The 12,500-nt window shown below is 32.8% G+C and overlaps 1 protein-coding gene across 14 annotated transcripts in view; it reads right to left on the reverse strand.

Annotated features, from left to right (window-relative positions):
* Positions 1 to 3,978: 3,978 nt before the first annotated feature.
* LOC119577017 (protein N-terminal glutamine amidohydrolase-like) overlaps positions 3,979 to 12,500 on the reverse strand; it is a 36,982-nt gene continuing 28,460 nt past the window's right edge. For 11 of the 14 annotated variants that reach the window (XM_037924718.1, XM_037925224.1, XM_037925174.1 and 8 more), the window contains 4 exons: positions 11,958 to 11,999; positions 8,542 to 8,687; positions 6,748 to 6,872; positions 3,979 to 5,390 (listed from right to left, as the gene is read on the reverse strand). In XM_037924718.1, the coding sequence (XP_037780646.1) occupies positions 5,284 to 5,390; positions 6,748 to 6,872; positions 8,542 to 8,687; positions 11,958 to 11,999 (420 nt within the window). In that variant the 3' untranslated portion in view covers positions 3,979 to 5,283. The remainder of the gene's footprint in view (positions 5,391 to 6,747; positions 6,873 to 8,541; positions 8,688 to 11,957; positions 12,000 to 12,500) is intronic. The other 3 variants (XM_037925361.1, XM_037925519.1, XM_037925436.1) reach the window with 1 other exon arrangement.

A 12,500-nucleotide genomic window follows, 5' to 3' on the forward strand; every position in this document is an offset into this window, starting at 1 on the left:
TCCCAAAGGCTACTGAGTTATCCTGAGTGTAATTATGCTTTTATAATCATTTATGCATTAAATGTGATATTTTGACATTACAATTTAATGTCAAAGAATTATCTCATTACCATATTTTATTAATTTAATATAATTTCTTTATCCTACATTCTACAATAACTCATAACTATTAGGGTGTTTTTTTGTGTGATTTTTTGTTTTGTTTCTGCTATTGGTTATGTCTAATGGAAAGATGATTTTAAAAAAATCCTATTTGCTGGAACATGGATTGCTTAACTACTTTTTTATCACTATATAATACCATTCAAGCAATGGGTATTATTCATTTGCATAATCACTACATTTCCGATGTATAGGATATATTTAATGATGTCCACTATGATGAAATAATTTCTAGCTGACTAAAGTTTTTATAGTCGAGCATTATTCCAATTAAATGCTTTTTCTCTCTAAATAAAACACATGCACAAACAGTAGCAATCAAATCTTTAAGATATATAAAAAAGTCGGCATTCAGCAAAGCTCCCCATTAGCAAAGAGATACATGATATAATAACAGTAGTTATAAAATACTGTAACCAGAAATGTGCAGGCTGTGTTTCTCATATTCTTCAACCACTCCACATATCTGGTCATATGTAGCATAACATAGCTTATGACAAGGATATCTAAGTTCCCTCACAAGTCAGATGTAAAGTGCACTTTAATCACAGGTGAATTTTTAACATTGAAGGTGTAGTAAAGTTTGATGGCACAGTTCCTGAACAACCTAAGAAATTCTCCACTAGAGTAATTCAGTTGTATTAAGAGAGCATTTTAAAGAAATCTCTAAAAAGCTGATATTTTCAGGATAAGAGAACATCACATATAATAAATTGTAATGAAACTAGACAAGGAGGAACAAAATAACTAGTATAACACAAAAATGTGGCCTAAATTAAAGCTTTGAATCTCAACACATAAGTCTCTACTGACTAGCCTGCGAACCAAAAATCTTTGAAGAGAATCATATAAATTGATTAATCTGCAGGAATAGTTTATGTCATATGAAAAGTTAAAAAAAGGATTTTAAGAAAAGCTAAACTGATGGTAAATAGATATGTCACATTTAAACCCTGCAAATAAAATCACAGTTTAGAATCTTCTTTATATAATAACAACGAAGTTTGAGCTATAGACCATACACCTAACAGACTAATTACTTTCAGTTATACTAAATATTTACTCTTTTAATAGAGGTACTGCAGCAAGACATTAGCTCTCAAGAAAATGCAAATGGATACATCTTACACTTAATAAAAAAAAAAACTATCAGAAAGACACACATACAAAGTCATATCAACATGAACAAGATTCAAACCACCTGAAAATTTAAGCCTGGGGTTTAGCTGACAACGCCCTGTGACAAAGAACTAACAATCCTCTGTTTAGGCTGACTTTTTCATATCTAACTATGCTAATATTAGGACGTCTAAATAGGCCTGTTTTCCTCGTGGTTTTGTTGCTTTTTATTTTTAAGAGCAATTTTGTGGTCCCTAAACTTCCAGGCGCTTCTGAAGAATTTTCAACTTAAGATTTAAAACCAGGCTTATAAGATTCTGTAATCTTTTATGGCACAGGAAGTTAGATTGCAATAACTATTTCACTATTTTCAATGAAATACTGAAGGCTTTTCAATCAAAGATATTTTGATGTACATTTATGAAGTTATAAAAAATTATTTTTTCTTCTTCTCATTTTGCCTCTAATTTCACCCTATCTCATTATTTCTGACATTTCCTGCCTGCATATGCACAAAGTGGCTTTTTTTTTGTTTTCTCAGTATCAGGTAGTTGTTAAACAAAGAAAGGATTTAGAAGAAAGTTGTTCATTTAGACTTCTAAAGCCAATCTCAGTATATGGCAATCAATCTTTGAATTGATATAATTCACAACAGTATTTTTTTGCCCTTTTCCTGACCAAAAGCTTCCATTGGAATAAAATCCACCTTTACAAATTACTTAATTTCTTTAAATATTAATAAATGTATAAAATTAAAAAAGATGAAATGACTTTTGATATAAATAGTTGAACTTTATGTGCAAAGAGATGTAAGTGTTGCTAAATATCTCAATCTAAATTTTTAATACTTTACTACATTTTATGCATGTTTTGTCATATAGTGATACTCTATATAAAACTTTTAAAAATGATGCATTTTAATCTTTACTTTTAAAAATATATAACACCGAAGTCACCAAGATATATTTCCGCTAAATTGTATCATCTTAATGTAATGAAACAGAACATGCAATATATGCATTACTTTTGCAAATTAATAATCACAAAGCTAATGAATACACAGCAGCAAATGCATCTTCTACACAGTAACATTATCAGATTCTCCCTTTCATAACAATTTCCTAAATCGCATAAACAATTTTGTATCAATTGAGTTTGGGTCCTGAATATATAATACTTTCATTACCATGGAAGATGTGTAGGTTATAATTTGTGTTTATCTACCTCCTGAAAATATGAATCTTGCATCTGAAATTCACTGGTTTCTTGCAATTAGCATAATTTCTTCGACTAGTACTAACATCCCTCCATAAGTCATATGATAACGAGAAATCAGTGTAAAATTATGCATTTTGAAACATCTTTTTACGATGATACTTTTCCCAGGTTTACAATGAATGTACTTGCTTGCATTAAATCCAGATGTGGGGGAGGGGGTCATGTGATAAGACAGCAATGCAAGAATAGAAGAAGTATCAAAACTGCAGTCAAAATGCTTGCTTATATTCCTCTTGTGTTCATTATGGCTGCATTTGTAGCTTCATATAAGCAAATCTTTCTCTTTTCTTATCTATCTATCTCATATATAAATATATATATATATATATATATATATGTATATATATATATATATATAATATATATATATATATATATTATATATATAAGTATATATATATATATATATATATATACAATATATCTATGTATATATATGTATATATATATATATATATATATATATATATATATATATATATATATAATATATATATATGTAAATATACATATACATATATATACACACATATACATACATACATACATACACACACACACACACACACACACACACACACACACACACACACACACACACACACGCACACGCACACGCACACGCACACGCACACGCACACGCACACGCACACGCACACGCACACACACACGTATATGAAATCCCCAACAAAGATATACACACTATATCGACAGAAACATATAAAGAAATACATAAAATACATAGACGCAATCAGTATAAATCAATAATTCATTGGTTCTTTGTTAACCCATTGGTGCCAGATATGCACTGTTCATTGTGGTTTTGCTTTGTGAATTTTGTTTACACATGGATGGCTTAACAAGAGCTCAGTCACCTGAGCATACCAGATTACCTGTCATTCTTTGATTTTTTTTTTTTTTTTTTTATATCATAAACACTGTTTGTGTAATCATCACCATTATCAAGGACATTTTGATTATCAGCAATATTAATAGCAATAAAAAACAAAAGACAAAAAAAGCTTTCCAAAAATCAAGTTAAAGAATAAACGGGAGATCAGGTAAGACTAGTAACTGTCTCTTTGGTGACTAAGCACTTATGGAGCCACATATATGTGTAAGCAACATTAATAAAATGAAATCACAGTGGACATGCTATGTGTGTGTATGCCTTCCCAGAATCAATGGGTCATGAGAACCTACACTGATTCCTGTCCTGAAAGCCCCCCCATTGCGTTACGCCCATCCAGCCCAAAAGAACAGCAAGGGGCACAAGCAGCTGACTGATACTGTTGATAAAAAAGCCTTATTTTTAGTTATAAATTTACACTGAATCAAAATTATTTTCACTTCATAAAAAGAATATTACATTACATTCTTGCTTAAATTGTGAAATAAATGGGGTTCATCAAAAGCCTATTAAAGAAAATATGTATATTCTAGAATAACTTGCTGTGTTGATAATGTTAGAAATTAATATAATACGTCCAAAGCAACTGTGCAACCAGTACAGTGATTTACCCTCTACTTTCCAACACAACATTAAACTTAAGAGTAGCTACCAAAAAAGTTACTTCCACATTACATTTTAGCAAAAAAATGTTATAATCTGACTAATAATTTACATAAACATGCAATATTCACATAAATACTCAAACTTCATTTTTTAATCATAAGAATTTGAGGATTTTATTTATAAAAGGTATAAGATGTGCTTGTGACTTGCATAAGAAAAAACCAAAAAAACTTGGCTTTCACGTCGCTACAAGATATCAAGGAACTTTCCCAGAAAAGCTTCCTTCCTTTTGGTCTACCATTACACAACCTCTACAATGCAGTCAACTGTGTCACCCAGAAGTCATAGCTGTATGGTCAATATTATTTGCATCCTCATTCAACAAGCAAACAGAAAGAAATAATAAACCTAAAGAGAATCCCTTCTAAACATTCATTAACAAACACAGAATCCTGGTTTTCTTTGTGTTCTTGGCATTACAGTAAAGACCTTGACAATAAGGCCTATAGCAATTCCTAACAGCTACTATAAAAAGTAAATTAAAAGAAAGAAATGTATATACTATATGTGTATACACAAAGTCATGCTGTGTTTGAAATAAAATAAACTGTAAATATTTTTATCAAAATATATATTTGTTCCTATCAATTACAGAAAATATCACTAACACTGAGATGCATTACATGAACCATTTTAGATGCATTAAAAATCTTTTAAAAACCAATGCTGTTACAAATGAAAATCACCAAATCTCTAACTTTCAGAAGGAGACTGACTGCAAGTAACACAGATGCAATTCAATGGCTAATACCATTTGACAATCATCTACTACCAAAAACAAGCCTCACAAAGGAATTTGTATAAATCCATACATCTACATTTTATTCTGAAGTAGTAATTACATATTGTTCAATAGTGGAAGTAAGATATAAGTAACTCTTGTCATGAATGAATAGCTTTTTCTATACCAGGAGAATCTTTAAAAAACAATATCGCTTCAACATCGCAAACTTGGGAAAACCAGTACTAATATGAAACAATGGAAAAAATAAGAATAATAATTCAGAAGAATTTGACAGCTAAAAACATTTCTCACAAATACAAGCTATTCTATTTTAAAAATAGTAAAACAAGTTATTGTGTGAACTGTGCATTAAAAAGGTCTTCATAGGAGTGTAACAGCATAACAGTACTTCGTTGTGGACATACTACAGATTCTTATAGAATCTGCGAACAAAATCTTGAAGGTTGTATACTGTTCCAAAACCTCGCTTGGGATCCATGCTAATGAAGTCATCAATGTTATGCACTGACTCTGTAAATGAGAATGTACACATTTACTTTTAAGTAAGTTTTCTCTATTGGCTCAAATTGTATCAGCTTCAAAATATCATTATCTTGCAGCAAGGGACATTTTCATTGTATGGAATTAGCAAAATTGACCCATCTAAATTACAGTCTATATGACATTCAAAATAATTTCTTTTGAGATTTGATGTATGATTCTACTACACCAGATTTTACCTTTTAGTAAAAACAAAAGATGGAAGAAAAACACATTTGTCCTATTTCTCATTAAGAAATTATATGCAGTGAAGTGATATAATTTTTTTTTTTTTAATCTTTAATACTGATATATCTACCATCTTCATTTGCTTTCAATTGTGTATATACTATATCCAACCAAACAACAACTATCTTATACTGATAATGAAATGTACAAATGTACCATGATGGATGTATAAAACGTCCCATAAGATTATCAAAATCACTAAACAAACACTACATTAAGTTAGTCTGCAAGCTTTCTTGACTTAAGTCTTTTATATTAATATTAATCCCTAAAGCCCACAACTCCTCAGCCTATCCTTTATCCCTAGAGGCAAATCAACCCAAAGTTTGAACTTTTACCAGGGACAAATTGGACTTCACTATCTGAAGAGCCCAATTTTCCACACCAGGATGTCTTGTGCTGGTATGTCATACAGTTAGTGAACGGTAAAGCATCAATATTTGAAAGAGCTATCCCATGTAAAAAGAAAAAAAAAGAAAAAGAAGAAAAAAAATTGTAATCTAAATTGTACTAAAGTATGCATTCATCATGTGATCATATACATGTAAAACCCATGATGAAAAACAAAATACTATCACAAGTAGCACAACCATACTAGGAGGCAATGAAATGAAGGGAGAGGATGAGTTCTTAAGGGAAGAGGACAGGGTTTGGGATGGTGATTCAATTGGTCTCTAATGGCTTGGGAGAGGTATAGACGGTGGACTGGACAGGGAGGAGAGGCTAATGAAAAGACACAGGTGGAGGCCCAGTGGCGCAGAAGGCAGTCTAGGATAGCGCTCTCAATTCTTGAGGCTGAGAGAAAATGCCACACAACATAAAATATACTAATTTGCCCTTGCTACATCCCATTCAAAATGAAATTGAGATGAAGAGCTGATGCTCTATTGATGTAACTTAGTGTAAAGGGATACTTACTTATATGCTTAATTGTGGCAGCTCAGACATCAGGGTTAAAAAAAACATACTGCTAACTTCAAAAATAATTTTGCTATTTGTTTTAAACAAGAACTTATCAACACTTTACACACCCTCTCCCTGCTAGAATGCTTTAATAAAAGAATACTATATGGTTAACAGAAGCATTTGTGTATAATACCAGGTGTGGATATTGGTGGTGTTGATGGAGGGGGTTGGATCCAGGTTCCATCCTCACGTCTCATATGCCTTCTGTCGCTGGCAAACTTCTGAAGGAACACAGAGGCTGGCACTACTCGGAAGTACCTACAGAAGAAGCCTTGGGTTTAATCTGTGTATTTGTTGAGTTTTGAGTGTGAAGTATGAGGTTGTGAGTCTAATGAGCAAAATAAAAAATTACCTTCTGAAATTTATGCACACTGTTGAGTCCTATTATGGTTTGCTTACTACTAAAATGAAAAAAATGTTTTAAGTGTCAAATAAAATTAAACTCTCTATCATCTGAGAATGATATTCAAATTCTGAACTTGAGAACTATTACTAAGAAATATGACCAGTTCCTAAAACAAATTGACATTCTACACTTATTTTATGGCATATCAAAAGTAACTAAATCATCTGTTTTTTTTCAAAAGATTTAGTACAGCTTTTTTTTTTTTGTAAGTTATACAAGTCTATAAGATATAAATGGATTTGGCATTTACTTAACCCCTTCAATCCTGATGACATGACCGTTTTAGCTGATGGCCGGGGTGACAGGGAAGACCTAGAGTCTTGTCGCTGCACAAATGTGTTTGCGTGCCCCAGGCCTACACCTGACACCCAGCTGAGTGAATGTAAACCTAATGCCCAGATTTTTGGTCATGTGACTGCCAAGATACAACTGTATCTAAGGGGTTAAAAGAGCTTCATTCAACATCTAAGGGAGAGGATAAGTAGAACATATATATATATATTTTTTGCATTCCCCTGTAGACCTGTACTTAAGAGAGGGAAAACAAAGGATAAAAAATAAAAATAAATGTGGGACTAAGAAAAAAAAAGGATAATATTAATTACAAAAATACAATAAATGGCAATAGTAACAAGATTATGGAGATCGACTGTCATAAACACTAACATCATTAACCCACTCATGATGGGAGCTCCTGGCACCATGCACTTGTGGAGGCAATTGCTTGAGAGAAAAATTATAACACAGAAAGTATAAATCTACCCTGCAGTCTATGTTCTTGGCTGCAGCATAATCAATTGTGTAGGTAATGAGGATATAAAGAGGCTTTAAGCCTATTTTGAGAGGCAATTTCTCCTTAATGACCTTAATCATGGCAAAACAAGATAACACCTGTTGTGCACAACTTAGAGCAGGCTCACTGCACATGGTGCGAAAGGACATCACTGATGTGAAGGACAGTCTAGCCATGAAGTGAAAGGCTGTCTTTCTGACGTGAGTGAGTTAATCATGATAATTATAACAAGTGACAAAGAAGAAAATAAGGACACATTTCCTCTCAGGAACAACAAAAGTATACATTCAAAATAAATTCAAGTGAAACCTGCATAAACCACTGACATAATTATTAGACTAAAAACAAGCTTTTGTTTTTGCTTTAAACAACATCAAGAAGAAGAAAAAGGAAAAAGAAGAGAAACAGAAGAAATAGATGGACAAATAGAAGGAGAAATTAACAAAGAAGGAGAAGAAGCAGGGAAATGAGAAGGAGAAGTTGAAGGATAAAAAAGGAGAACAAGAAGGAGGATGACAGATAGAAGATGGAGGATGTGAAGAAACAGAACAAGGAAAAGAGGGACAAGAAGAAGAAAAAGAAAAATCAGAAGAAGAAGAAGAAGGAAGAGGAGGAGTACGTGGCAGAGAAAAACAAAGAAGAGAAAGAAAAAGAAAAATCAAAAGAAGAAGAAGAAGGATGAGTAGCAGAAGAAACACAAGAAGAGGAAAGATGAGAAAGACTCTTACCTGTAATGCTCTGGGCTGAGGATGTGATCTGTGCGGAGGGTTTCGGTCACGTACTTGTGGAAATAGGTGGGGAAGGGCAGGTCAGAGTCTAGGTCAAATACAAGGCACCGATCGTCAGGCTCGTACATGAACACCACGTGGTAATCCTGCAAGATGTTTGTAAGGCTTACAATAAGAAAAACCGTGGCCACTTGTGAGTGTAAATAACTTTTTCTTTCTTTATTTTCTTTTTAAGCTAATATCTTTACAGTGTGTTAGGAACATCACCCAAGGGTAATGCAAATAACCAAAGAAAAGAAAAAGTAAAAAATGAAAGGAATGTAGAAACAAAATGACAAACTAAATATACATGTTGCATGGTGATATTTACCTACTGGGCAAGTGCAAAGGGAGTAATATAAATTCAATGCCAATCTCTTGATAATCAACAGATACAAATAGTAGAACTGAACTTAATGTCAAATGGCTCCGTCAACATTAGACAACATGCAAGAATGATACAGACGCTGCAGTCAACGCATCCCCATATTGGTGTATCATTCTGGCTGAATGAAAACTCTGAACTGATGTTTTGAAACTATTTCATATATTTCCGCTTTCCTTTTTCTTAAAATGAAAGTATAAATATCCTATAAAATATGCTGTCTCATGTTCCAAATGAACTGAAAGAAGGAAACAAAATCAAGGATAAATATCTCAATTTTCACATGCTAGGAGGAGGGATTAATGCCATTCGCAAGAAAATATTCTAGGAATATGAAGTAACTCTGAAAATTAAGAACAAAAAAGAAAAGAAATTAACAAATAGAAAAAAATAACAAAGAATACAACACTCCCTTGTTATTATTTCTTCTCATTTACTTATGACTGTTCCTGCATTTGAGAATGAGACTTTAAACATGAAATGGTGTTACCAGTAAAAATATTCAAGAAAATAATCATAAAAAATCTTTATGCCTCAGTTACAAGACCTTTGCATTTCTTATCTGAGAAGGGAATGAAAAGTGCTCTTCAATTTATCAAAACCCATGATTTTCATGAGAGAGCAAGAGAGCTTACTGTAATAAGCATTTCATGAATTCTGTCTGTCCTTTTCTCTTCTATTTTCTATAGCTACTTGCTGTTTGGTCACCAGATAGATCAATCTAACCATTTTAATGAACAACTAACTACCCTAATTGAATTCAGAAGACAAGCCTCCTTTACCTCAAACCTCCCTAGTTCCTTTCCTCCCAAGCTCCACCTTTTTTAACAGCTGACAGTTAACATTTAACAGCTGTATAGATTTTATCAACATTTAACATCGTTAACATACACCTATATATGAAATACCATTGGGCTAAGATGATGATTATCAAATATACCTTCCCGCCATCTGAATGATAAGTTATTCAGCTGCTGTCTACAAAAATGTTTTGATGTTTTGCCAATTCCACCGAAAAAATTAATGAGCACATCTCTTTTCCTCTCTTCATATCTTAGATAACGAAATAACTGTGGCTTAGGTTACAGACATCTGAAGTCATGACATGGTGTATAGCCTCATAGAACTTGCAACACTTCATACATCTTCAGCTGTGTTAACATTTTGTCAATTTGATGTCTTTAGTGTTTCAGATGAGAAAAGATAAGGAAGAAGAGATGTAAGAAAGAGAGGGAGTAAGAGGATGAGGAAAAGGGGAAAGATGAGGGAGGGTGTCAGAAGCAGCAGTTATTCTTTTGCTTAGAATATCTTTAAATCTAAGTATTTAGGGATTACTTTTCTTGTACACTGGTCAGCATTTTTTTAAACACAACATTTCTCAAGATTTTGTTTCATATTTCTTAAAATCAAAATATTCTTACCTTATCTTTATTAATGTTTTAAGTGCATCATATTTGTTCATTGAGAGCTAACACTCAGCAAAAGAGAGAGAGAGAGAGAGAGAGAGAGAGAGAGAGAGAGAGAGAGAGAGAGAGAGAGAGAGGAGAAGAGAGAGAGAGAGAGAGAGAGAGAGAGAGAGAGAGAGAGAGAGAGAGAGAGAGAGAGAGAGAGAGAGAGAGAGAGAGAGAGAGAGAGAGAGAGAGAGAGAGAGAGAGAGAGAGAGAGAGAGAGAGAGAGAGAGAGAGAGAGAGAGAGAGAGATAGTCGACCCTAAATAAAGTATAATGGCACTGATACAGACCCACAGATGCACCACAGCACTTACTCACTGATTATACCTGTAGTTACATGTAAGAAAAATACAAATGCAACTTTAATTTCAAAAATTGATCAATAATGTTGCAGTGGAGGTAGTCTTCTAGGAGGTTTGCAATAAAGGCACTGACTATGCGAGATACAAAGCTCTCTCATGGCCAAGGGAATAGTATTAATGCATACTGGATGGTGGCCTGTTGAATTGCAATTTTCTGGTACAACAGTAGACTATAGTAAATGGAAGTAAAATTGGGCAGCTACCTTGAAAATATCATTAATTAATAAAATGAAATTGCACAAAAAAATCAATAAATACTGTACCACTGATTAACCTACAATGCACAAAAAATAAAATCAATTACAACTATAGAAGCTACATCTGCATGCAAGATTACACAATACACATGCCATATCAAACACAGCTAATTTAAGCAAGTGCATGGTATATATTCTGGCTTGAAAATGCCATGCAAAAGAGGAGAGAAAAGGTGAAATGTGATGACATTTTCCACATTGTTATTCTCTTCATTATGATGCATTTTTATGTCAACTACTTATGACATTGAAGCACAAGCAATGCACTGAATACACATACATTGTTATTAGAGAGAGAGATACTTTCAGTCCCATTGCAAAAATGAAACACTTATCAACAGATCGTGTTTTAGCATTACTACTATTAAACAGTATATCTGGTCAAAGAACAATATTAATGACTATATCCAAGATTTAAGAAATATATATAGTTTAACTGAAAAATAAACAATATCTGTACCAATACACATTATTTAATCCTACTTCCACAGGCTGTTTCATACAAGATTTATTTACTCATAATTCAATTATTAGTAACGTTTATCCAGTCACACACAAGCCTGATAACAGCACAATTTACGAGAGAAAAGAAAGCGCCATGTTTAGCTTTGTAGGCACAGGCTACTTACTTTCCATTGGTAATCTAAAACTGTGTAAAGCAAGATAAAAATTCCTAGTCCTACAGTTAATTATACTCATCACAAAGACCTGATAAAACTTGCCAATTCTACATGCTTTCCGAAATACTATAAAAAATGAATACATAAAAAAAGGACCAAATACTATAACTTTGAACACAATAACATGCAATGCTAAAGAAAATCCATAAAAAAAAGAAAAGAAAAGAAAAGAAAAGAAAAAAAAAAAAAAAAAAAAAAGGACACAAGCACTCACACAAACGCACACACAGCACGCGAGTGTACCTTTTCACTCGGCGCAACACATGTGAAGATGTTAGAATAATCCTGGAACAATGCAGTTCAAAAGGTTTATGGACAGATCTACAAGAAATAATGGGGTCGGGTGGTAGGGTTAAACTGCAAGAGATGAAATAAAGGGTAACATACTGTATAGCATGAACCAGTGCTCTAAAACAGAGAATTCTATATCTAATTACTTTGAAGTTGAAGAACAGTAGAACCTCATGTCATCATCTAATCAAAAAGTGTGCTGGACTTATCATAAGTATTTTAAGTATATATATATGTACTGAGATATAGTAATGGCCTTAATAAAATAGATTATCATTATCAAAAACAGCTTAACATGTATATAGGGTTACTAATATACCTCTTGAAGCATGAATGTGCAAAAAATAATATGTGTGTACGTATGTGTGCTTTATGGTATACATATACAGGTAACAGAGGTCCTGCATTATCCCCCTCACCCCTCTGAAGATAAATGCATACAAATACATACACATACATATATATATACAAAAAAAAAAATACATAATATTATAT

The sequence above is a fragment of the Penaeus monodon genome, chromosome 1, assembly GCF_015228065.2.
Source record: "Penaeus monodon isolate SGIC_2016 chromosome 1, NSTDA_Pmon_1, whole genome shotgun sequence".
Classification (NCBI taxonomy): domain Eukaryota; kingdom Metazoa; phylum Arthropoda; class Malacostraca; order Decapoda; family Penaeidae; genus Penaeus; species Penaeus monodon.